Raw genomic sequence first — 27,515 nt, forward strand, 5'->3', positions numbered from 1 at the left:
ATTCCCTGAGGTCAGTGGCTTAGAGCTTGTTCATCAGCTGAGTGTTTTTTTTTTAGATATATTTTCATTGGATTCTATCGAAAGAGGATTACCGGAATAAAAAGCCTTTTCTCAAGAAAAATCTGTCATTTTTCTGTCATTTGTCTTCCATAGTGTTCCCATATCCATCTGTACACATTCAGACAGAACAATACAACATCTCTAATCTGTGACCCATTCTCTTATCAAATCCAGGCCATTATTTCAGTTTAAAAAATCACAATGAAGAAACATATATATTTTTTTCTATTTATAATAATATTTGCTACTTTAAAAAGCAATGCAGTCTGTTGCTACACTGTGTTTTTATTGAGTTTGACAATTCATCCCTGACCTGTTGCTATAAAAGACAGGGGGCTTGTTAATCTCAATGCAATTAGGGGTTTTGGTACCCACTAGCCTAGTAGCTTTAGTTATCTAATGCTGTCAAACTATAGATCGACAGTGCTACAAAACGTACAATACAATGTGGGAACTTCGACTTTTTGACTTTTTTTCTTTATGCCACAGACACAAAATTATTTTACTGTAACACGCACTGTCTCTGAAGCTGTTGTTTGAGGTAGAGCAGTTTGCAGGTTATTTCGACCCCCTGCTCATGCAGTCCACGTGTTGATGTTTGACAGTGTGTCGATGTGACAGCCATTAACAGATCTCCTCCAAAACATCTGGATAACTGACACCTTTCCTGAAGACTGGTCCAGATCATTGAACAGTGCCTGGAATGGAACACAACCCTTTACATCAACTTTGTAGAACTCAAGAAGGCCTTTGACAGAATGCACTGAAACACCTTCTGACAGATACTTTAAGCTTTATGGAAATACTTTATGGATTTCCATCAAAGATCACTATAATCATAAAAACCTTCGATGTACATGTAGAGTGCAGTGTCATCATGAGCAATATCGTCTCATACTGGTTCTCTTTTCAGTTCACAGTGAAGCAGCGGTGTATCATCTCTCCAATCCTCTTTCTGGTTAGACTTGATCATTTCCAACACCACAGCAGACTAGAGGCTTTCAGTGGACCCTGTACTACTTGGAAGAGGTTGACTTTGCAGACGATCTTGCTCTCCTCTCAACGAATCAGATTTCCTTCCAAAAACATATAAAAATGAAAAATGACTTAAAATGATTGTGAAATATACATGTAAACAAAAAAAGTTGGTTAGGAGATCACTCGTGTTCTGCTTCTAGTGTTCCTTACAATAAATTACTAAAATAATATTACGGTGTTTAGGCTGTTGTAATCTTTTAAGATGTTCTTTTGATGTGCCTATTAGTGCATGTGTGTGGCTGTTTACAAAGTTAAATACTTTAACCACCTCCAGGGACAGTAGGGGTCCCCCAGCACCTTATTATGGGGGTCGGGCAGAAAAGTTTGGGAACCCCTGTGCTAGGTCATGTGTTGTCAATGAATCAGGACCAGATCACAAGAGGCCCAAAATCAGAGTCCAGGAGCCCCCCATCAAGTATCCAGTAGGCCTTATTGTGTTTTCATGATTATGTTAGTAGGTGCCAATCTAATTTGATAACCTTAGAACAGACAAAGCTTCATATGTATATTTTCAAGTGTATGATAAAATATATTTTATATACATAATAACAGTTATGGTCTCAACTGTGAGACTTCAACTTTATTGTCCACAAGGAGAAATTTGCTTTTCAGCCAGATAAAAACAAGAAACAGACAGAAAACCCAGGCACAAAGACTCAGACATTAGATACAACATTATTTGAAATTCATAAATAGAAGAAACCCTCATTTGCCTTTTCATGTGTTATTTTATAAGACCTCGTAAATTGTTCACTTGACTATTTTGTAGGCCATTCTGAACTATAGAGCTCAAGAAAGAACCCCATTGGCTACTTGATCAAAAATGACAATCTCAGAGTGATCCAAATGTGAGAGAAGCTTTTTGTCCCTAATGGTTTTCCCTCTGAGAATGCAATGACAATACTTTACATAACCAAAAATCAAATAGGCCTGAGACATTGATACTCCTGTTAGGATGTGAAAAATGTCTTCATTTAGGCTATCATAAAGCAATTTAGAAAACAAGAAAATGAAAACATTCTAGATGTAAATCATGAAATTATTAAGACGCAACACATTTTAATATCAAAAAAGAGGATGGTGATGTTGCCTTCAGATTTTGTGAACTAATTTGAACTCTGGATATTTATTCAATTTATTGAACTCCAGTTCAAAACCAATAGATTTTTGCACTTGCATACATCTCTATATTAGGATATATGAATACAAATAATTGTTCAATTCTTTATTTAATCTCTTTTTTTTTATTGTGCATGTTTAGGCTATATTCATTTAGAGTATATTCTTTAAAGGGGTATCGTCTTCATATCGCGATATTTCCCGGTCGTTGCAGCCAATCAAATTAGGTGCAACTTTGCTGTAGTAAACAGGGTGGGGGCGCGAGAGGCAGTCAGAGAGGATGGGTGGGGAGAGAGGCTGAGGCGGAACCCGGATGCTGATGCTGACCGATGAAGAGAAGGAAGCTCGAGACAAGCAGCAAGAGGAGGAGGAGGAGGAGGAGTGTGAGAGAGGTTGGGAAAAAAAAAGAGAAAGGGAAAGGGGGGATATTACGGGCAGCAGTGGGGAGGAGGAGGCCATCCCGGGGAATCGTGGTCACTCTTTTAGATGCGGGTAACTTCTGACAACCTGGAAGAACCTTTTTTTGTTTCCTCCAAGGCGAATTGAAGAGATTTAAAACAAACAGAACAAAATTACGCGGGAGGCAACAGCTTTTGAGAGCGCTGAGGGGAGTAGATGCGGTGATATCATGAACATAGCCGGCGAGGAGAGAGAAAAAGAGACAGAGAGGACGAGAGAGGGGAGGGATGGAGAGGGAGAGGAGGGGAGGCCAGCTGAGGATGCTTGTTGTTTCTAGAAGGAGGATTAATCACCGGGCCGAGCGTTGATCCTCCGCCGGCACACGGGGCGCATCTCTCGCCGCTGCAGCTGTTCCGACTGCGGCTGCATTACGCCTGTCTCTGCCGGTCTCTGCCCGAGGCTGTTCCTCTTCTTCTTCTTCTTCTTCTTTTTTTTTTTTTTTTTTTAATGCTCTTCCCCCTCTTCCTCTAGTTCCTGATGCAGGGTCGGGGAGGGGTGAGCCAAAGTGTGCACCGGATATTGGAAAACCCATTCTTCTTGCTGATGCTGTTGGGATAATAGATTATTATCTGGACATCGCCGCATCTGCACAGGACGACACATCCGGACTGAAACGAGGCCTGGCTGCAGAGGAAACGGGAGCTTGGGAGGATTTTTTGGAAACATTTTTGAACGGTAGCCTACAGCAGTTCAACGAGGAGGGGTCCCTGATATCGATCAGTGAATGGATTCAATCAGAGCATTCTGACTTTGGATATTTGAGACTCTGCTCTTAATGAAATCAATTTGTGGCAAATGTAGCCTTCCTGTGCAGGTTTGAATCAGATCTTTCGTTCTTGCTCCACTTTTGCCCCCAGCTCCATAAGCTCCATAGGATCCAATAAGCTTTACTGTTTGATGGGACACATTATAGTGGATGTTACCTCCTGGTCAAACCTCACACCTCCTCCGCTTTCTGGTCTTTTCTACCTTTCCCTCTGAATGATGCTGCTTTAGTGCAAGAGACACAAACCAAGCCCGGGAGATACTTTATTCCGGGCCTCATAGGATGGAAACTGGGCCGGTTCTCACTCCTGACCGCATGACAAACAAGTGTATGGGAGTAGCCTGCAGGGCCCGGCTTTAGATCACGACTAGTCCCCCCCGTACCTCTCCTCAGCTCCTAACCGCCCTGGGATGTCTGTTACGGCATTTATACACACGGAGCAGGAGCGACCACTATCTTGATCTGCCTTATATCAGGACTAGAATTGCATCTCAGAAAAGGATGAGCAGCAAGGAGCTGACAGTGGGCCAGTCCACCCAGTATGTGGGGCCTTACCGGCTGGAGAAGACCCTCGGGAAGGGCCAGACAGGTAGGAGCCCCGAAATCTCACCTCCTGTGTTGTTAGCAAGGCAAAAAAAGAAAAAAGAAAAAGAAAAGGACGTCTGTTAATGCGCTCCGGCTGATCCCCAAATCATGTATTCAGAGCTCATGGTTAAGTCCTTACTCCCTCTGGTATTACTCTGCTGAAACCCTCTTAAGGGATATCCTCAAAAGCATTAGGCTACAGGGTATACATTCAAGGTCTCCCAATCCTTTTTTTTTTTTTTTTTTGTGAGCTGAGTTTGATCAATGTTTGTGACATTGTCAGTAAAGCTTTTTGAATTATTTATGACATCCCCTTCTTCCTGTTTTCACACTGCATGATGATTTCTTATGCTCAAACATTTCCCTCCTCCGTGTGTGTGTGTGTGTGTGTGTGTGTGTGTGTGTGTGTGTGTGTGTGTGTGTGTGTGTGTGTGTGTGTGTGTGTGTGTGTGTGTGTGTGTGTGTGTGTGTGTGCGTGCGCGTGTCAGGTCTGGTGAAGTTGGGTGTCCACTGTATAACAGGACAGAAGGTAGCCATAAAGATTGTCAACAGAGAGAAACTCTCCGAATCAGTTCTTATGAAGGTAAAGTTGTAATAATGCACCTCAGTCATCCGTCCTTATGTGTCTATTTATGTGCTATCAGATGTTCCACACTGCGACTGTCACTCTCTTGGCTACAAAGCAAGATCAAATCTTATCAAAAAAAAAAGATGTCTTCAGAAAATAGCAACAGCAATGGAGTCTTAATATCTGTCAAGAAAAAAACCCGTCTGTGTGTTGTAACTTGGAGCAGACGAGTGTGTGGGCACTGCTTCTGTGTAGCAAACAATAGAGATGATTTCACTCTGCTAATTAAGTCCTCTGATGAAAGCTCCTGCTGCTGAAACACACTGGACTGAATAGCTTCATCATGTTTGTGTTTCTAATGTGGCCGATTACTTGCAGCTTTATGCATTTGAAGCTTTTAAGATACAGCAGGCTGCACAGGGCAACTTTAGACCCAAGGAATCTGCTAGGGTCAGACACTTAAAGAGGGTCAGGCATCTATAGGGTTATCGAGCCTTAATAGCATAAACCTTGGCGTTTAGGACCTGATTGCTTTCTTTAGCCGGATGACGAAAGTTGCAGAGAAAAACATCTAATGCATCAAAGACAAAATGTTTTCCTCTCTAGACCTCTGCTTTATACAACACTACTTTGGAATGCTGCCCGTTGCCCTGTGCTCTTTGTGCTAACTGTCAGGAACAACATTAGCAGGCTGCTGTCTGATAGCTGTTGCTGTAAAAGCCACCCAAAGTGACACATTTCCTGAAAATCAACAAAAATGAACATTAAATAGCAAACATTATGAGCACTGTAAAGAGAAATGGTTATGGAGGGCTGATGTAGCCTACTTGCTGCACTACATTCACAATCCCTGGATTTAACGGAAAAATGCGATTAGGCAGTCCAATACAGAGATCTGCACTCAGCTGCCAATCAAAAGTACATGTCCTTGAATTAATATAATTAGGCCCCATGGAGGAGCCAATTTAAAAAAAAAAATATTCCAACAATGCATAATGTTTCAACTCAAAAGACCTCAAAGCTCTTATATCACAATGAAAATTGTATGGCTGTACCATTCAATAATCAAACCAACCATGTTGACAGCAAGCCGATATTGTGCCTCAGTCTGAGCCGTGTGTTAGACTGTTAAATAGGTCAAACTGGGACAGATGCTGGTGCTGAATTGAGATTGGATAGACTTTCCAACCAAAGACCCAACAGCAAATCAAATTCAATTGCTTTTACAGTTCCAAGTCTGTCTTCATACAATATTCATTCATGTCAGTTTAAAGAAGAGGTCTGCCGCTCCTCACCTGGAGATGTCTTGTCACCTTACATATGTTGTGCAGTAAGACTGCATTTGTGTTTGGCCAGGTCTGACATTAGGCTTTCATTCTTACCTTCATCAACAATATAGGTCTGTAACACCACTAATCTGCTTTAAAATTGGGTTTTGCTGTTTTGTTGAAAAAGAAAAAGAGGAAAATTAGGTCATTTTCCACAACACCAAAGAACTTCATGGTCCTTACCAGTGACTACAAGACATTAAGCTACTACAGGAACATGATGTTTGCAAAGGGACCTCAGAGAAGAAAGGCATGCACGATGAAATCCAACTTAAGGCCAATGCTATCACCTTTTTCATCACCATTATTGACAGATTTCAGTCAGATTCCCTTTTAAACTGTTTTATTCCGAACTCTTCTGATCCCCCTCCCCTGTTGCTTTATAGTGCAGCATTTGTTTCAACAGTAGTCACTGTTAATTATGTTCTAAATGGATGTGCATTTGTAGAACAAAGGAAAGACTCCCTTTCAATTAACCATGCCTTTAAAAGAACCAATATCAGGTGCACAATACACTTCTCTAGCAGCTTAGGGAACAGCACATAAAGATGTAAACACAACATTAGCTTAAAGTCACCTCTAAGGGTTGATGCAAAGTAGCAAGTTAGCTCATTGTTTGTCCATCACATTTGACTAACAGGGAGTAAAAAGTCATTTGAGATACGTTTTTGGCCAGTATGTCGACCATTCAATCTCTTTTAGTTCTGTTATTCCCACAAACTTCGGAAATATTATATTCCTTTAAAGCTAACTGCTCTACTATGTTCACAAGCTAGCTGCTAACTTTTTCTGTCTGCTGTAGGCCTACTTGGCACTAAGTTAGTGTAAGTTCGAATTTTTAAGTTTTGTTCACTGAGAATAGCTGACTGGTTCTGCTGTTGGAAACAAGACTGAGGTGAAGAAACTGAAGTAAACCAAAACAGAAAATGTAACCAGCTGTAGCCTACAACATAACTTAAAAAGATGCTAAAACTAGCTTTCGAACTTGATAGAATTCTACAATAGGTTTGACACTAGGATGGATGCCTTTAACATAAAAATAAGTCATTTTATTTTGTATTTATATGTTTCTGTAGCTCTGAGCTAGCCTACCTAACAGACCACTTAAAGAAACAAATAAATATTGTTTTGCTTATTATCTGTGTAGGGCTCTCTTTGGTTTCAACAATTACAATGACTTTTTTCTTCCTTGTATTAATTACTAAATAAATTAACATTTAATACTGATACCCTCCATACTTTTCCTATCTCTTCCTATTCTATACTTGCTTCTTCTCTCTTTCTACATTCCTCTTGCTTCTGACATTTCAATTTCCATCATTTCTAACCTCACTTCTCTCTCCCTCTCTCTTAACCTTTCTCCCCCTCCCTCTATCCATTCAGGTGGAGAGAGAAATAGCTATTCTTAAACTAATAGAGCACCCTCACGTTCTGAAGCTGCATGATGTCTATGAGAATAACAAATACCTGTGAGTATGTCTCTATTTTTGTCCTTTCTGCTCACTTTTTTAACCGTCCCTCTCTAGATCCCTACCAGGTTAGAAACAAGCTTGATTCCAAAAGGGGGAAAAGGGTCTTGTAGAATACAACTGAGATAAATAACCACCTGGCAGGGATGACACAATATTTTGTTTTCATCCCTGTGTTTTGTCTTCCCTTTGCTCACCTGCTTTCCTCTCTCTGACCTATCAGGTACCTGGTGTTGGAGCATGTGTCTGGTGGAGAGTTATTTGACTACCTGGTAAAGAAGGGCAGACTGACTCCCAAAGAGGCCAGGAAGTTCTTCAGACAAATCATCTCTGCCCTTGACTTCTGCCACAGTCACTCAATATGGTACGTGAGAGGTTATGACCTTAAGGGTCCTTATTATTGAGCATTGCACAAAAATACATCAGGCAATATTTGACATTATAGCAACATATTTGACAACAAGCTACTGTTACCCAACTAAAGTTAGCATTTATCAGCTTCCTAGCTAATATGACAGTTTGCCTATAATTTGCTGATTGCTAGCGCCACCTTAGGAAAGGCGGATGAACTTTGTATAACTTTGTATTAACAACAAGTGGGATTAATAATTAGCTACCATCAGGAAACACCTAATGTTAGCATTTGACTGCTTGCTTACATTAAGCAAAGAAAATATGCCTTCGCTGTGTAAAGTACAACACTTCTAACAGTTAAGTTAGAAATGTTAGCATACTGACATACAGTATGTCAGCGTCATTATCTAATAAATGGTAGCCATTGTTTGACTTTAGCTAATGGGTTTTTTGTATTAATCAAATATTTTATAGTAACTTGCAATGTGGTCAGACGACACACTGAATTTTCTCAATCTATTGCCCACTATCTAAGGTTGCTAATCAATAGAAACGTAGGGTCATCTAACAATTTGTTGGCTTCCTTGTGTGCAAACCTTGAACACTGCAGAACATTATAACAACATTTGAGCTTCCCACCCTTAAAGCGATGTCAGCGGAAAATGGCCACCCTGTGATCGATTGGCTGGTAGATCTGTGCTGTGATTTGCTAGTACTTGTTGCCTCAAAACTTGCCGTCATTGCTCTCTGCCAGGGAGCTTTCCACCCAGGGCTACAGGACACACTGTTGTACCTTGTGTTGTCCAAGTCCAAGTTGACTTAAAGCATACCACAACCTTTTTTGGAAACCTAAGCAGGCAGAGTTGATGCCAAAATATAACGTAAATGTGTTTGTTTTGCAACATCGACCCGGTAGTAGGTAGGGTCAAGGAAACTATCTTTGCTTGACTAATTATATCACAGTTGGTTTCAGAAGGATCCAAACAGCGTCCACCTTGATGAAAGTCCAGTGTTTTATCCGTTGCATTTCTTAGTCACAGCATTGTTGAACGAGCCAACCATATCTCAGGACGAGGCTATATTTTATTGGGAAAAAGTAAAACACCCTCAACAGACTTTGGCCCAAGTAAAACAAGGCCTAACTCAAACTGTGCAGGGAGGGCAGGACAGTGCTGGCCAAAGTAAACACAAGTCAAACGTCTTGAGTTGAGCTGTGAACACAGCTTGCTCTGAATTATAATTAAAATGTAGGGGGAAACACAACCATATTTATGAGTTGGACATGTCCCCCTGACCAGCAAAACATCACTCAATCACTCATTAGCGGAAAGAGAGCCACACATTTGTTGGCCTACCACTAGCTTCATTTGTGTTTCCAGGAGACTGATGTTTCTCTGTGGTAAAAAAAAATACTTTCCTAGGTTCCTACCTGACTTGCTGACACAATGCTGCTGCTTTCTTTTGTGTGTAACCAAGACCATGAATAGACAGAATCGTGTGGCAATAGTATTAAATCAGCTGTATGAATTTGTATATATTAAAACATGTTTGTAATAGTAGTGATTCAAACTTTCAAACTGGCGAAATCCAAAACATCTACTTGACATCATTATCTGAGGGATTTGTTAGCCAGAATCTCATATTTGTAACTTGGCAAAAAAATAAAAAAAATATGTATATATATATTTATTTAACCATTCAGCACAAAGCCCTGTTTACTACCTTATTTAGATCTCATCAGAGGTCTTGTAAAATTCTGCAGAATTCCTCAACGTTCCTGTTGTATAAAGTACATGCACTAGATTTGCACACACTACCATGCTTTGATCAATACTATTCGTCACTTTTGTTAGAAATGATTACATGTCATTTGGAAGTTAACCAATTGTACAAAAACGTTAGCTTCGCTGTAGTTGTTGTGTATGGCATGGAAAAAGTCTTGAGTACTGTAATGAACTTGTGTGTATCTTTGTGTGTGTTTGTGTGTCCAGTCACAGAGACCTGAAGCCAGAGAATCTTCTCCTGGATGAGAAGAACAACATCAGGATAGCAGACTTTGGCATGGCCTCACTACAAGTTGGTGACAGCCTGCTGGAAACCAGTTGTGGGTCAGTACAGGCTTGTATTTGCATCTCATATATTTGTTTATACTTTATTGTTTTGAAAATGACCAACAAAGATGATACATAAGTTCCTTAAGTGTTGCTTTAATTTTGAAAATATGTCTTGTTGGTATCACAGAATGAAGAGGCACATATTTAAAGTGGTCGCTGACATTTTTTTTGGAATGACTGTTTGTAAAATGTAATGTTAAAATAATATCTGGGAAGAACATTAGAAACATCCACTGAATGCAGGACGAATGTGGATACAGATCATTTCAGTTGTTTGATTTAAGCTGTTGCCTCGATGCAGTGTTTTAGTATTTTCAATTGGTAAAGTGAAGTTTGGGTGTTTCTTTTTGGTTCCATTGTCTGATCGTTGGCTCCTCTTTATTTATAGATCCCCACATTATGCTTGCCCAGAGGTCATAAGGGTAAGTTACTACCCTCTCATTGGTGTGTGTGTGTGTGTGTGTGTGTGTGTGTGTGTGTGTGTGTGTGTGTGTGTGTGTGTGTGTGTGTGTGTGTGTGTGTGTGTGTGTGTGTGTGTGTGTGTGTGTTTCTTTGCCATCTAACGCCACCTTGTCCTTGCCTTTGTTTTTCAGGGGGAGAAGTATGATGGTCGCCGTGCAGATGTTTGGAGTTGTGGAGTGATTCTTTTTGCTCTTCTTGTGGTAAGATCATTTTCATTTTTGCGGTCCTCTTTTTTTTTTGTATTTAGTCATGTGTCTTTTCATTGTATTTAGCAATAAGCTATTTAAAACATATTTACAGTACAATCACAAAACCAACTGTCTTACCTAAAAGTGTTAAATATTAAAGGTACCCTGTAATGTTTTTGACCACTAGAGGCAGCCTGGAGCAGTATTCTAATTAGCTGTTAAATAAAAAATTTATAAAATGCAAAAGCACTTGGAGGGGGGTATATTTAATGATGGCTTTACAGTTATCACGCATCACACTTTACACTGATGGTTGCTCATGTGCTTAGAAAGGTAGCAATGAGCTAGCAAATAGCAAACAGGGATGCAAAATCATACTTGTTATACTTGCTTATCGAAGGTGAAAAATCTCCCTGCCTGCCTGCACTTCTAAAAATCACTAATTAAAGCATTTGATCCTTTTTTTTTTACATTTGTAAACACAGCAAAAAATACTCATAATAATGAATGTTCCCTTTTACTCTTGAATTATTTTACAGATTAAACAAACAAGATATGACCTGTTCATTAACTAGTTTAAAAGGTGCTGGTAGGCAGTTTTTGCTATTTTTAAACAGAGCCAGGCTAGTTGTTTTATCCAGTTTTAACTCCTTATGCTAAGCTAACCTACTGCATGTGGTATAAAAGTGAGTATATATGTTCCTGAAAATGTTGAACTAATTCTATCTCCATCTTCTCCCATCGCTTCCCAGGGTGCCTTGCCCTTTGACCATGATAACCTGCGGCAGCTTTTAGAGAAAGTGAAGAGTGGGGTATTCCACATGCCCCATTTTATACCTCCTGACTGCCAGTCTTTGCTCAAAGGAATGATAGAAGTCAATGCTGACAAGAGACTTACGGTGAGAAGGGGAAAGTGGTGGTGGTGGTGGTGGGGGGGCATCTTTTTAGCCCATGCCAGTCACTGGAAGCAGAGGAAAAGAGGTGTGACCTTGAATGACTTGCAGATTAGACTATGTGATCAAATTGTTCCAGCTCCTGAAACGGGACCCTTAAGTGTTCTGCACAGACATGCACACGCACATGTATACTATACTTAACTTTTCAACAACATGGACACTTAAGCACAGCATTTTCAGATAAGTTATCTACTTTACAAAGGGAGCAAAGAGCCTCCTGGAGATCTTTGGCTAGCACACTGACAGAAATGCAAGCATCATAGCCTAAGATGTGTGTAGATGACTCATAGGCTAAGAACAGCCTTGAAAACAACACATTGATTGACACACACACACACACACACACACACACACACACACACACACACACAAACACAAATCAGTGTTGATTTGAATTCTTCACCTAAAATATATGGAAAGCTTGAGAGGCAGCAACCAGTTTTTTTTTTTTACAACACATGAAGCAAAAAACAGGCATTTAGAATGGAGACAGTAAAGCAAAGAAGAGGCACAGCCTGAGGATTTGCTTACAGATGTGACTGGAATTGACTCTGGCATAAGAACCTACAGAGCGAGCAGGAATGAGATGAGGAAAGTCAAAAGATCAGAGTTGAATATTTCGCCCATCGTATTGCTTAAGTTTACCAACCCCACTCGACTTGTGAATGTGAAGGGAAGGAATAGTTCAGTGACAATGAGTAAAGGCTGATAACTTTCTTTTTCTATTAGATTGCAACACATAGACTGGTCCAATCCACACACTATACATTTTATAAGAATATTAACAAAAGCATTGATTTTTTTTTCATCACAGAACAGTCATAGTTTTTAGTTACTTAAGTTAAAACCATTGAATGTATATAAATACTGACGATGATTTAAATATATCCAAAGCGTCTCCATCACCTTCTGTTGTATAAACGTGAAGCCAAAATACCCCCATGACGGCACTGACATATTGCGCTGACATATTGCCCTGACATATTGCGCTTGTGATGTCATTTGGAGCCCAGACATGTGCAGAAGCGATCTGGTTGGTGAAGCCGCAGCATTTACATCCAGCCTCTTTTGTTCACCAAAGCACACATTTAGCTTCCTGATAAAATGACAAAGATCTGTCAGGTCAGTACAGTTCACAGCAGAACACACTCGTGTGTCAGTCTGAAGCAGGCACTTACTTTTATGGAAAGTTCAGTCATTCTTGTGTAAGACTTTGTTAACTATCTCCTTGCTGTTCCTCATGTAGTTTGCTAATGCTGGTAAAGAAGGCCTGCAGGAGCCGCATTTGTCAACAGAGCTGTCAATCATAACGTTACATCTGCTCTTTATAGCAGTTAAAGCTGAACATCTACAAACATTGAACACTTTGACATAAATCAGCATGATAAGGACTATAACGACAGAGAAATATAAATATTTTAGTTTGATAGTTTGACCCATGCCCCGCCTCACAGTAAGAAGGTTCCTGGTACGAATCCCCATCGGACAGGGTCTTCCTATGTGGTGTTTGCATGTTCTCCCCTTTCATGCGTGGGTTCCCTCAGTGTGCTCCGGCTTCCTCCCACAGTCCAAAGATATGCTTGTGTTTAAACAAATTGGTGACTTTAAATTGCCAGCAGGTGTGAATGTGAGTGTGGTTGGTAATCTGTCTCAGATGCTAGCCCTGGGTGTACCCTGCCTCTCGTCCAATGACAGCTGGGATCGGCTCCAGCCCCTCGAGACCCCGAATGGGAAAAACAGTATAGATAATGGATGGATGGATGGATGGACAAATGTCCCATCTGTTAACATGGAGGAGGCGGGAGTTATTACCTATACTGCAGCTAGTCAGCAGGGATAAAATATTTTGGCTTCACGTTGATGCAGCAGTACTGTTGTGTTGTCCATCTTTTTATACAGATTTTGGTTAATACGTGTTTATAAAAACACATTTAAGTGTGCAGTACCTCTTAAAACGCAGCAGTTGAGTCAGCCAAGACAGGACTCGTTTCTATTTCTGTTCCTAAAGGAAAGTTAGCAGCTTATTTGGAGATGAGCTGCTTGGATACAAAGATGCAGGAAAAGCATATATTTAGAAACGAGTGCACAATAGAAATGAATACATGGTTAGAGTGGCTTCATCAGCGACTGTAAAGAAGTATGGAGGCACAGATGGTGAAACAGTTTAAGACCTCCTTTATTACCTAAATGCCAGCCCTCCCTCCTGAAAGAAACAAGGCTTAAAAAGAGACAGGCAGTGTACAAACCAGAATTGAAAAATGAATGACTGAGTGAACGGATGATGGAAGGAATGCCAGGTTTAGAGTGGAGCCGCTGAAGATGATTTCATGCTCGAGCTTTAGAAAGATGGTGACAACTGAGGAATATAAATCTCACATGATGCCGTTAAATACAGACCAAGAGAAATAGTCTGGTCAGTGAGTCATCCAGCTACAACACAGCAGATTTAATGAAAGCTGTGGGTTCGTTGATTAATGAAGCCTAAAACCAGGTCAGACTGTCTCCCTCTCTGTATTTATCTGTCTGTTAGAGGCCTCGATGGGAAAGACAGATTTCAATCCACTTCTAAAGTAAATGTGTAGCTAGAAAGCCTTCACATCAGGAAGGACAATGTTTCCCAACTTTTTTCAATCATGTTTTCTAAGTGCCCCCTGGCCAGCTGATATGCCTTTGTTCTGAAAAATGCTGACACCGTGCAACTGTTGGTATAATATTTTTCCTGCAAAAAAATCACAGTGCCAGGTGAGGAATAAACAAACATTTAAATGTATTATTCGTGATACTGACTGTGGTTTGTGGGCTCAGTTTCCCTTTTTTTATTGACTTGATCTAAGTTTTCATTTCTATGGCTGCTGAGTTGAACCCGCTTCCCTGAATGTTATTTGTCACACTGAGTAAAGCTGTTTTCACAGACGTGCTCTCCTGAAAATTCCGACAACATTTTAGGATGGCCTGCCCTTAAAATCTCCTTGACTTGCTCTGTTAGATATGTCCCTCACAAGTGTGACAAGTTTCCCCCATGGAGAGTCTCACACAGGTCACGTGATCTAAACATCGTCGCAAATACAACCTGCTGCTTCACACATCGGCTCACCCCGACTTCACGCGGACATTTTGCAAGGGGGTTAACAGGAAACAGTGCAGGTTAAGTCACGGTGAAACATTTGTGTTTACTCACAAAGCTCAACCAGAAATGTTTGAGTCATTTCCAGTAGTTTTAGTTCATGTGTGAACACAGATTATATGTCTGTCAGCAGTCCTGCATGCTGTCCTAATGCAGATACAATAATCGTGCAGACTAAAGACTATTTAATGTATTAGGTGCAGGGAAACTTCTCTGGGAGTAAAAATGTGAAAGTCGAAACGATTCATTATACAATCATTGCAGCTTTGGGGGGGCTTTACTCGAGTTACGCTGGAATTACAATTAAATCATGATCACTTTTTAAATGCTAACAGCGGATGCTATTTTTAGCTTGGTCACTATCTTCTTTTACCTTTTAATAACTGTAAGCATCTGAGGAGCCAGATGGTTTGGTTTTAATTATGAGACACTATAGATGAAAAGTGAAGGTATTACAAGTCATTCTGAGGTAGATGTCTTTAGATTCAAGATTCAAGATTTGTATTTGTCCCATGCTTATAGTCATACAGATGTGCAGTGATGTGTAAAGAGTGTTCCACGAGGCCATGCAATAAACACTCAAACATTACTAATACACATATTTATATTTCACATTAGTCTGTATTTTAATCATGTTAAAAGTCCCTGTTAAACAAATTCAATGTTTATAGTTCATAAAGAACATTTGTAGGAATACACTGACACATTCTTATTCCTCTACATCATTTTTTTTGTTTCTGACAATCTGTGAAAAAAAAAAGGAGCTAAATTTAGCACACAGAGCGTATCTGCAATGCTGACTCGGTTGCTTTAGACCTCTTTTAGGGAAGATGCTGGGGTGACTCAGGTCTTTTTTTGTTTTTGAAACAGTCTTCTTGTGTGACAGGAGATGCTTTTCTTTCTATTTGTGTTGTTGCTGGGTTACGTTAGGATAACATGTTTAAATGAATGCTTTCCTCTTGTCTTTTTTTTCTTCAAACAGCTAGAAGCAATACAGAAACATGCCTGGTACCAGTAAGTACAAACATTTTTCCCACTTTTTTTCTTACTTGATTTTAACATTTTCCTTTCTCTGCCCTGTACACTCCCACCCTGAACTCAATTTGTAAACTCCATACCTAATTTGAAATGCTTAAAAAGATAATATTTTCAAAGGGTTATAGTCGCTTCTTACTTTTCTTTATTGTAACCTTGATTGGGTATAAAGTGAACAATCATGATATCGAATGTTGTGGTCAAGACCACACTAACCGAGACATACCCAAGACCAGACTGCTCCGAGACCAAGACAAGTAAGACCATGAATATCACTGGAAAATCAACAACTTATGTGCAAGGGACGTGTCACTCACTTAGAGCGTAACACTGTGGAGGTGGCGGCTGTAACCGGGGGATAAAAATCAAATGACAAATGAGATAAAGTTATTTATTGTTTTAGAAAGAGGCATTTTCCTTCTAATCATGCTAATGGCGCAGCAAAACAACATGTCAGTGGTGCTTTTGACTGCTCTTGATTTAAAATCCAGAGTCTGCCCAGTCCGAGAATGAGACAAGACCGAGTAAAAATCCTTGCGATTCTGAGACGAGACTAAGACATTAGAAAAGACCGATTTCGAAAACTACAAGGTTAGATTCATTTTCAAAGTTTCCCAAACCAGCTCAGACCCTGAGTGTTGGGCTTCAATAGTGATTTTGATGTTAAAAACAAACAATGTAAGGAATTTCCCTTGAAGAAAATAGTTGAAATTCTTATGAATCATAAATCAGTAAAAGAAGAAGGCAGAAAGCGGCGCTATGACACAGTACCACTCAAACAAAATCTACCAGATGTATATTGTCAAACCATCATCTGTCATCTCTCTCAGAAGTCATTATCTCACCTGTGTGAAGTCAGCCCTCAGCGTTTATCTGGGCTTTCTGTAAACTTTAACATATGTATGTTTTTCTTTTCAGGAGTGGTCGTAATGAGCCCTGTCCAGAACAGCCGCCCCCTCGCCGGGTGTGTGTGAAGAGGATCGTGTCCCTAACAGAGCTGGACCCTGACGTCCTGGAAAGCATGTACTCCTTAGGGTGCTTTAGAGACCGGGTGAAACTCACACAGGACCTTACAAGTGAGGAGTGAGTAAATATAACCCATCAAACATTTCCACTTTGATAAGTATCTGGGTCAAGCAAACTGTTTGATAAATCTATTATTTTGCCATTGTAATATTTTTTGGGGGCCAGCAGCAGATGAAAGAATGAGGCGAGTCACTTTAAAGAACCAGACATCTCACCACTTCTGCTAGCCTAGCTGTCTTTTCTGCAAGAAATAGCCAACAACAATGCTGACTCCTATGCAAAAGCCACCACGAATGAATCATCTTATGAGAAACACTGGACAAGCTAATAAGACAGTTGGGTTGAGCATAGGCAGCAGTACATGCTAATTTTTGCGACCATATGAATTATATCGTTATCATCGTTGTCCTTTATTTCAGCCTCAATGCCTGAATGAGGTTTCCCACATTTACAATGATGCATAGAGATGCAGAGACACAAAAATGCACAATTTAAACAAACCAAAGGAACAATCCTCAGAGGAAGCAAACGCACACTGAGGTGAAATGATTCGCGATAAGTGATGAGAGTAATGAATGAAAGAGTAGATCTTAAGAGTACCTTGTAAAAGAAATTCCAGATGTTTGGAGCAGAAGAAGCTAAATGTAGATTTTCCAAGCTCAGAGCACATGGGACATGAAACATTAAACAGTCAGTAGAGCGAGTTTGTCAGGGTCCAGTGGTCCAGTTCAGCATCTCTAGATGTTAAATAAGATGGCAAACATTTAAAAAAGTGATTTACAGATAAAAAGATACAATGGTTCCGTAGCATTTAAGGCTTACTTTCACACACTAAAAACTGAAACATAGAATGAACTGCATTAATACACGTGAAAAAAAAGACTTAACTGCATCATGAACTCAAACAAGGCTAAGAGCTTCCACTTAAATCAGTAAGTGGAACTGTGTTGACACAGCTGGACAGCTGGAAGCAACAAAGTGTCATTAGTAGCTACACCTTGTATCCTGCATCACTAGCTGGCTGTAAACATGTTTTATTTTTTGAAAAAATTGGGCATTCCAACATGAAGCATGATGAGGATCGACTCACTTTTTGAGCCAGCCTCAAAGTGGCCATTTGAGGAAGTGCCGTTTTCTGCAGGTGCTTTCATATTGTTTGCCACTTGGCACGCATAGAGTTTCACAGTTTCCCTGTCTCTCTGACTCTTTCTTTCCTGGTGGCCAGTCAATTACTTCATCATTAGTCTGCTTAGCGAGGCAGGAACAAGAGCAACAATAACACATTGCAACTCTTTTATCTCTCTTCTTGTTATCCTCCTTCTCTGCAAACTAATGTGGCTTATCTCTACTCACAATGCAACAGCAGAATCAGTGCTGTGCGTACTCTGTCCTCCCTTAAACGAGGCAAGCAGACAAACATGCAAGAATGACATTAAAAGTGTGCAAATCAATGCTTTTATAAGAACAATGGATAAAATGGCAATGCCTAATGTAAGAGGAGTGTCTTTTAGTGAACCAAGCAGAGAATAATCGTGGACCTGTATATCCTTAGCTTCGTTAAATGTGTCACTCAGCTTTTTTGTTTCATATTGGTCTCGCCTACAACAAATGGCTGAGTCTCACAGCTATTAATTCCCCCTTTACGAGTGATGGAAAGTGCCTGTTGTCATTGAAAAACCTCTGACAAATCTTATTTACACTATCCCAGCCCTAACAACATCTGGCAGACATACCTGGCAACTATCTGGTGAATGTAGTGTAGCATTAGCGCTGAATATTTACATTTGTGCAGACCAAAAGCAGCTATACGAGGATGACTATTGGATTTAGATTTGTCAAGTATAGCCGTACCTTCAATTGCAACTTTTTGTCAATGTTCCTCTCTTAATTTTGGCAACTGCTGTAGCTATAATGAACATCCTTGAAGCCTTAGTTTTTCAAAATGTGTTCTAACTCTAACTCAACTCTAACAGCTTAAAAACAGTTTGTCTCTTCTCCCTCTGACGTTGGTTTCTCTCTTTTGTCATTGTTTTCTGCAGGGAGAACCAGGAGAAGATGATCTACTACCTCCTGTTGGACAGAAAGGAGCGATACCCCAGCTGTGAAGACGAGGACCTGCCACCTAGAAATGACTTAGGTAAGAACACTTGCTTTTTTGTTTCCATTTTAAAAAGTCAATTGCAGTTTATCTTCTGAGCTGTGCTCAAAAAAAAATCACCTTAAACGTTTTTGAAGTTGTAAAATTGTATCGAGTATTTCATATATCTATTTCTGTCCTCAAAGACCCACCTAGGAAGCGAGTGGACTCCCCTATGCTCACGCGTCATGGTCGCTGTCGTCCTGAGAGGAAAAGCTTGGAAGTTCTCAGTGTCACAGAACAGGGGTCTCCCACTCCACCTCGCAGGGCCCTGGACACCAGTGCACACAGCCAGAGGTACAGACCAGCACTGGCATAACAGGACTTTTTTTTTTCAATTGATGCAAACTGTGGACTGCAGATTTGAGCTATCATTACAGAGTGTGTTTTCAACTGCTTCAGAGAGCCTCATTAATCTACATGACACTTGTTGTTTCTCGCTGTCTTAAAAAGGTCTCGTTCAGTCAGCGGAGCGTCCACAGGTCTGTCCTGCAGTCCTCTCAACAGTCCCAGGGTAAGAACTTCACTCTGCTGTACATAAACCATGGTGAACATGCTGTCTGGAGACTCGGAGGTCGCTTTTCAAATCCAGAATTAAAAGAGCAGAGAAATCCTACACAGTTCTACATTAAACACCATACTGTATCCTCATATTGCTTGCTTTTAAAAGTCAGACATTTTGACCTTTGTATATAGTAAGCCGTCTTCAAAATAATTACCAACTTTTTAATATCCCTTTACCTTAAACGTCTGATCTTTCAAATGTGCTGTTCAAATCAAGTTCAATCAAGAATGCAGTAACAGTGTGAAAAAGCCTTCACTTCTTCTGTTTGGTGCAGCAGGAAACGACTCACGCACAGAGACAGAGAATAATACAGTTACACACAGGAGTCTCTGAGTTTAGGTTGTTCTTATTAGACCACAGTGGGGTGAAGAGACCAAAGTACATTTTATTTTTTATTTTATTTTATGGTTCATTTGATAGGGACAGAGACAATAAACATACACAAACTGAAAACAGCAATCCAATGCAAGTATCACAGTGTTTATAGCGGGTGCTAATTTGCAACACTCGTCCCTAGAATGGCTTTTGTGTAAATAAAAGATTACAGATCTGCTTTTTGTTGCAGATGCTTCGGTCCATCTTGGACCTTCTCCAGTGCAATAAAATACTTCTACTGTTTGTCCTGATCAGAAATACGACTGGAATGAATACATATATGCAGCACACTTATAGCACCTAGGAATCCATTGGACATGTATCTGTCTCCATACAAGCAAGCCAGTCATGATAATGCAGAATTTTTTTTACTAACCGCTATGCCATCTGTGCCCCCAAACAGCCGTATTTTCTATTGGAAAAAAGAAGCCAAAGGCAAAAAAACTAATTTCCTGCCAAGGTTTTTCTCTTTGATAACTGTCTGTGCAAGCCATGCTTCACCATCATACTGTCATTTCCGCAGCCATACACATTCCCATTTCAGACACAAACCATGCTTTCTCGTAAAAAGTCTCCAAAGTCTGTGTGACATGCTGACATGGGCTAAAGGGGACCAAGACAAACATGAGCAGACTCATAACAAAACCAAATCCATCTTCCATTTGCTGTATCTGATCCAGTCTTGTGAAAAGAATCCCTTCCATGAACCATAATTCATGACCATTGCTTTTTGTCCATCCCTCTTCCTCCTTCCCCCCCCCCCCATCTCTCTGTGTGTGCCCATCAGAGCCCGGTCTTCACTTTCAGCCAATCAGAAGTCACCCCCACCTCAACTTCCTCATCCAAAGACCAAAAAGCAGGAAGTGCCACCTCTCGAGCCACCCGCCCGACGCCTGACCCAAAAACCCAAACACTGCCCTCAAAGGGCCCCACTGAGCGACTGCAGCTTTACTCCATGAAGTCCCTCCCCCTGCAGACACCACGCTCCCCGTCCCCGTCCCCGTCCCCCCTCCTGTCCCCCATCCCACGCTTCTTCAACTTCCCCTCTCCATCTGTCTTCAAGTCTAAGAACGTCCACTCTTCCTCTAACTCCTCTGCCACCCCTCCTCCTGTGTCGCAGGTCACGCCGCAGGGCTCACCGCTGCCCACCCCACTGGGCACGCCTGTGCACCAAATCCAACACCCCTCCTCCACCACCCCTCCCTCCTCTTCCTCCTCGTCTTCTTCTTCCAGAGCGGATGGAGCTGGCGGGGCCTCGCTGTCGCTGACACCGCCTTCTAGCCCGGGTGGCAGTGGCGGTCTGGCTGCCTCTAGCTCCGCCCACTGGAGAACGAGGCTGAACTCGTTCAAGAACAACCTTCTGGGCTCGCCGCGCTTCCATCGGCGCAAACTGCAAGGTAAGCAGAATCAAAGAATTTATATAAATGAAAATGAAAGATGGGGTGATTTTTCTACAAGTTGGCTCAGATGAAACATCTTTGAAGTTAAATAATGATGGTTCATTTTTCTCCATCAGGGTATTGATGCTTCGCTAACTGTTTAAATAATCAGAAATCTCCTGCTCTGCATTAACAGAGATGGAATCCATTATAATCAAGAAGCTAACACATGCCTTCAGACTGCAGCCCGCGGCTGTGTTGAGCAATGCCTGACTCTGTGATTATCTATAATTAGGGCAATTAAATTAGAGACTGTCATCAAGATTCAATGCCCTTTTTCTTTTCTCCTTCCTCTCTCTCTTCCTCTTTCACTCTCTGGGTGTTTCTTTTTTTAGTCCCAACATCAGAGGACATGTCCAGTTTGACTCCAGAGTCCAGTCCAGAGTAAGTCAACAAATGTTTCAGCTTCTCTGTCTGTCTTTTATACTGTGCAACTTAAAAGTCTGTTTCCTTATTTAAAATATTAAATATTAAATTATACACGGGGCGCTGGTGGCGCAGTGGCGCAGTGGTTAGCCTCCCATGTATGGAGGCTGTGGTCCTCCAAGCGGGCAGCCCAGGTTCAAATTCAACCTGTGGCTCCTTTCCCGCATGTCATTCCCCCCTCTCTCTCTCTCCTGGATTTCCAACTCTATCCACTGTCCTTTCTCTACATTAAAGGCACAAAAAGCCCAAAAATTAAATCTTTAAAATAAATTAAATACATACACGATCTCACAATAAGCAGTTTGCTTGTCTTCAAAACAAAGCTAAGCATGTCGAAACACATAAAACTCAGTAAGATCAAAATTATTAAACAAACATCCCCCTTTTTTTTAAATTTAAGTATAACTTAAAAGTGACTGTACTCAATATTTTTATATTCACAATGGAGCAAAAGCATTTATTTTACTCATTGTGTCATTTGCAATGTTTTCAGCATTTCCTATCCTTCACCAAAAAAAAATCAAAAGTCTATCAACTAGCAGTAATGGGAACATTTAGCTGCTATAGATGCAGCTAAAGTGCTAAATATTCCCTTGCAACAGCTCTAACGTTTCACAATTTATTTTCTATTTAACATTCTGGGTGAATAATTCAGTGCACCAATGTCACGAGAATCAAAATGAACTTCTCATTAATGCTTCAATGATCTGCTTTCTCCACCAGCTCATCAGCAGACCACAATCATTAGATATTAGATAAATTCTGCGTGTTGACATTTTAACCAGACACTGTCATCATTTGTCATGTCGTGCCACCTATTCGACTTTCAGGAATGATTTAGTGAAGATTAGAGTTTAATGAAAGTGTTTGTTCAGTTATCCAGGGAAAATGCTATTTATAAGCAATTCATTTATGTAAAGCTCCCTGTGATTCATTTTTAGCCCAGTTAAAAATAACACATCCAACCCAAATTTATTTTGTATACGTGTGTATTTGTACTTTGAATGTGTGAATAGTGCCAATGGAACAAAAAATTATCTGTTTTTTAAATACTCCTTTATCTGCAGACTGGCTAAGAAGTCGTGGTTTGGTAACTTCATCAGCCTGGAGAAAGAGGAGCAGATCTTTGTCTTGATTCAAGACAAGCCTCTCAGCTCTATCAAAGCTGACATCGTCCATGCCTTCCTCTCCGTGAGTTTCCAATCAGGCTCAGATAAGCCTTGACAACGCCGCTTTAATACCATTGATTGCATTAATGGCACGTTTTCAAGATCTTGTCTCTCTGAATGAGCATCAACCTGTTTCTTTTTACGTTTTCAGATCCCGTCCCTCAGCCACAGTGTGGTGTCTCAGAACAGTTTCCGGGCAGAGTATAAGTCCTCCGGTGGCCCCTCTGTCTTCCAGAAGCCTGTCAAGTTCCAAGTATTGTTCTTTTCTTTTTTTTACCTATTTAGCCCCAGAACAACCACAATCCTGTTTCACAATTGGCTAGTTATAAAAGGTACAAACCCCAAAAAGTTTGTATATAATAGTACCATTACAGTGATCTCTGTGAGGGATTTGAGTTTTTCAGTGTAAGCTTATAAAATGAAAGGACGCAGAAAAGGATGCTGGCCTGATGAGGGAAATGTTTTTCTTTTAGGGATTCATGTTTGATGTAGAATGTGTATAGATATATTACATCAAATGTTCATCCATGTAGTCAAATGTGTGATGATTAACATATTGCAAAACAATTTTTACTCTATGAATGTGAGCTTAGATGAACTGAGAGGTGTCATTTCATGTGCTTAACTACTGTATCTTTAAATCCACTATGTTTGGATTTGAGTGTCCAATGGAGGTGGCCTGTAGTGGTGGAGTAGAAGAAACACACATTGATGTTAAATGGAAAGCAACTCATTCAGAGAGAGCTTTCATCTCAAACTGTCTCTGATCTTTATATGAGAGCAGGGCTTACTAATGCAACAGTCCTGATAATGATTTTTGGCATGTGTGGTGCTTTTCCTCCTGCAGGTTGACATTGCTTTCTCTGAGGGGGAGAGAGAGCGAGAGAGAGAGCGAGAGCGAGCAGATAGGGAAGGAAAAAGAGAGTTGGGCATCTACAGCGTCACCTTCACTCTAATAGCAGGTAGGACTTTGTGTTCAAAAAGGAGATTAATAGAGAGAAGCGAGTCGTCTTTGTTTGTAATCTCAATAACTGAATTTATATACAAGTACACAGCAGATCTAAGCCAAAATGTTCCTAAAAATGACAAAATTCTGAAAATGTAGTTGTCGTTATGTTTTTGCCCTACCCAAAAAAACATGTTCAAGTATAAAACAGCTAAAACCAATACATAAGAAGTATAAAAACAATGGGTCCCATGTATACTTGTATGTTAATGGGTTTGCTCAAAATATTTAAGCTTTGGTTAGCTAGTTGAAAAACATCATAATTGCTGTTAAAAATACAACTTTACTGTACCTGCTAGTTAATGAGTATTTGGGAAACATATCTGAGCATTAACCTTCAGAAGAGCTGCAAAAGAGAGATAGAAATATGACCAGACAGGTTACTCTAAATGAATGCTAAAGTTGCTTCATATCTCCTGGTTACAGTCAAATCTGCAACGATTTGTTTGTATTTCATTCAACGCTTGTTTCTGCTGCCCCCTGGTGGCCAAAGAGATAAGTACTTGCAAGTTTTAAAATAAGATTCTGGATATGTGATTGAAATTATCGACACTGGTCTTCAAATTCTTGCTAATTTCAGTTTTCTGTTCCCAACTATATCCCTAAGGCTACTTCTCTGTTTAAATATTTAGGATTCAGGTTTTAGTTTTCACATTTGAAGACTATTGAAAACATTAGAAGAACTTTACCAGATACCTCTCTCGGCCAAACGAATAAGTGACGAGTTGATTCTCTTTCCTCTCAGGTCCCAGTCGCAGGTTCAAGAGAGTGGTGGAAACCATACAGGCTCAGCTGCTGAGTACTCATGATCAGCCATCTGTGCAGGCATTGGCTGGTAAATTGCATACACACACAAACACACACAAACACACAGAAACACACGCATCACTGCATGTACCTGTTTTTTTTTGATGTTTATTTGACTTCTTTTTCCGCTGTTTTTACCTCTGGCGTCTCAGATGAGAAGAACGGTCAGCTTTCCCGTCAGCCCAGCACTCCATCACGGCAAAACTCCCAGCGCTCTGAAAGCGGTTCAGAGCGGGAGCGGGGAGAGAAGGATCGCGCAACTGATGGGGTAAGCGGAAGTGGGAGTAGCAGCGGGACGGTCTTACAAAGGCGAGGGTCGGGAAAGGACAAGACCAGACTCCTCTCGTCGTCCAACGGGACACAATCTCATCCCTGAAAAGAATGTTTTGGAAGAGAGGCGAAGGCGAGGGTCTTATAAGTCGCCAATTTTCTCTTCCGTCCCTCAACCTGGCCCACATTCTTTCCTTACCTATTTTCTTACTTCCTGTCTTGCTTCCTTCTGTTATTCCAAAGCAATGGGACAGAGGAGGGGAAGTTCTTCCTGATGAAGGGGTATGACAGAGAATTCTCCACCAGTTGCTGTCCAAGAAGTCCCACCAGAGGAAACACAGGAAAAGCTTACAGCCAGGATAACACACAGTGAACCGGCTCCGAATTTAGAAAGCACATGACTTTCCAACCAACCAATCACATGCAACTAAAGGTTCAAATCCTACAGGAATCCTCCCAGCAGTCACCTAAATGAGAGCGTCCATTAAGTCATGCTCATTTAACAATTTCTGGAATGTCACCGGGTTCATCAAACCTCCTCACGAGCATATTCACAAGTAAAGGAAGGGAGGGTGTAGTCTGAGAAAGGATGGGAAATTACAGAATAAGGCTTGTTTTTTTAAGTGGATATTATCTCTTAATAATTAGCAAAACTTCAAATACCACACTTAACCCATCAGTTAGTCTGAAAGCGGAGGAAAACGTGCATAGAAATGACAGGAAATGGATGTGACAAGGTCTATATGATGTAGCCCTAGAGCTATGTGAATATCAAAATCAGACAGACAAGATACAACTTTTCTTTGTGTGTATGAGCAGCATAGAGTCCCATAATTATTTCTGAAGTAGATAGATGAAGCTATGATACCGCATTGCCTTTAATAGAGGAGAAACAGTGGAGAGCTAGCTAGATCTAGCCCCATTTTAAGGACACTTGTCACAACACAGGTAGAATGTCTCACAAGGACAGATTCCCACGAGAGAGCGAGGTGATAGGTGAATAGTTAGACCAAGAAAAACAGGTTAGCTAGCAGCAAGAATTTGGTAGCACTGGAAGAAGAAAAGAAAAATAGCATCTAAAAATGTAGGCCATCTCAGTAAATCATGTCAAATGAAGGGCGACAGCAATCATGTGCCATAAGTACATTTTTAAGCTTTATTGTAGTCATTTTTTCCTTCTGCATATACTGGCTGTGAAGCAATCCTTTCCAAATGCATCTCCATTGTGAACAACAGGGAACAAAATTCTTAGTCATTGTAATATCAAGTTTAAACTTATGTGAGGCTACAGCAGTCTTAGATTGATGAGCATTTTCTAAGCCCCAGCAGTTGTGCAGTCATAACTTAGCATTCATAACTAGCACGGCAGGCAGAGCAATTTTAGCACAAAGCCATAAATAAAGCTTTATAGTGCACTGAAGACTCCATTAAGTTTCCTTTAGTTTTGTATTTCAAAAGAACATTCTACCATTAGCTAAAACCAAATGTTAGCTGACTTCCCTTTGTCATATATTAGCATTATTGCTAACCATGAGTTTAATTTATAGCTGCTAGGATTTTTGGTTTCGATACCATGAAGCTAGCATTTTGTCTGAGTAGTTTTGGGCACAAGCTTTCAGAGTTTTCTTAGGACAGAGATTTGATTTGCAATTTGCTATCAGTGCTTTACCCTCATATTAGCTTAAGCTAATTTGTAGTAGTGGATTTTGCACTGTGGATTTTGACACCTGTCTCTTTCAATGGAGTCACTTAATGAAAGTATCACTTCACAGCCAGTATAGAGAGGAAATGATAACACTGACCAACAACTGAGCGTACATATTAGCATGTGAATATTGTGTGTTGAATATAAAAAATCCAGAGTGTCCTTCAACCGAGAGGATAATTATAGGTTCATTGAATTTTCGTAATTGAATACAGATGACAATAGAAATGTGAAATTTGAATAAAAAGTTGATCTAACAGGACAACCAATTATTCCTAGACCAAAAGTAAGGCTACTGAAACTCTCCCCTTGTTCCTAATGTTTGACAATAGATGCTGAACAATGCAGGGTGACCCAAGGCCCCACCAAAAGCCTCCACTCTTTCTGCCTCTCTAAAGAAGACATCAAGGGAGGATAGTGAGAGGCGGATGGAGATGAATAAATAATGAGCTTTCACAAGTATGAAAACAAATAAGCACGAGAAAAAAAGACTGTTGTGATAAAAAACCCTGTGCACATTCTGTCTGGAGGGAGAAGAGGAAAAATGAAGCCACACATAAAGAATGGAATATTTTTCCTGTGTTATTTTTCCACTTTCCATACCTAATTTCTTTTTTCTTTTTTTCTTTTTTTACTCCGCTCTGGTCTTTTTGGGTTATTAAGAAATGTTTTAATGTTTGCTGCAGTGCTGGCAAAATGGAGGGAGACGCTACCATGTGAATGTCAAAAACTTTTTGGGAATTGTTTCAAGAGTATAAACACATTTTTTTGTTCCACATGTTTTATGAAAATGTATTTATGTAATTATTTATTTATTTTATTATTTATTCGACACGTATCTGTTAAAGCTGTGATTGTTATTTTCACGAGAAGTAGGAGAAGGCTGGATAAAAGGAAAATACCACTTTAAAGATGTCTGACCCAGCAGAGCAACCCAGCTTTTCTGAGAAAAAAAAAAAAGGGGG

At 40.4% G+C, this 27,515-nt stretch overlaps 1 protein-coding gene across 2 annotated transcripts; it reads left to right on the forward strand.

Annotated features, from left to right (window-relative positions):
- The first annotated feature begins 1,170 nt into the window (after window positions 1–1,170).
- brsk1b (BR serine/threonine kinase 1b) lies at window positions 1,171–27,515 on the forward strand. 2 transcript variants are annotated; one of them, XM_020652042.3, is made up of 20 exons: window positions 1,171–4,031; window positions 4,516–4,610; window positions 7,307–7,392; window positions 7,616–7,756; window positions 9,738–9,854; window positions 10,249–10,282; window positions 10,454–10,522; window positions 11,263–11,409; window positions 15,573–15,604; window positions 16,544–16,708; window positions 18,691–18,788; window positions 18,935–19,085; window positions 19,242–19,302; window positions 20,516–21,125; window positions 21,503–21,551; window positions 22,661–22,784; window positions 22,914–23,015; window positions 23,610–23,724; window positions 24,514–24,603; window positions 24,728–27,515. In XM_020652042.3, the coding sequence occupies exons 1-20, from the start codon at window positions 3,944–3,946 to the stop codon at window positions 24,949–24,951; spliced, it is 2,598 nt and encodes an 865-aa protein (XP_020507698.1). In that variant the 5' UTR covers window positions 1,171–3,943; the 3' UTR covers window positions 24,952–27,515. The 2 variants fall into 2 exon arrangements, with proteins under 2 accessions (XP_020507698.1, XP_065821259.1); XM_065965187.1 differs by having other exon boundaries at window positions 1,177–4,031; window positions 20,849–21,125; window positions 24,514–24,600; window positions 24,716–27,515.

The sequence above is a fragment of the Labrus bergylta genome, chromosome 16 (genome assembly GCF_963930695.1).
Source record: "Labrus bergylta chromosome 16, fLabBer1.1, whole genome shotgun sequence".
Lineage (NCBI taxonomy): Eukaryota > Metazoa > Chordata > Actinopteri > Labriformes > Labridae > Labrus > Labrus bergylta.

What these genes read in the sequence shown, in the direction of transcription:
- brsk1b (XM_020652042.3), top strand. Translation starts at nt 3,944, where the DNA reads ATGAGCAGCAAGGAGCTGACAGTGGGCCAGTCCACCCAGTATGTGGGG. An exon ending in CCTCGGGAAGGGCCAGACAG is followed by an intron (nt 4,032 to 4,515) that starts GTAGGAGCCCCG and finishes TGCGCGTGTCAG; the next exon opens with GTCTGGTGAAGTTGGGTGTC. An exon ending in TCGTCCATGCCTTCCTCTCC is followed by an intron (nt 22,785 to 22,913) that starts GTGAGTTTCCAA and finishes TTACGTTTTCAG; the next exon opens with ATCCCGTCCCTCAGCCACAG.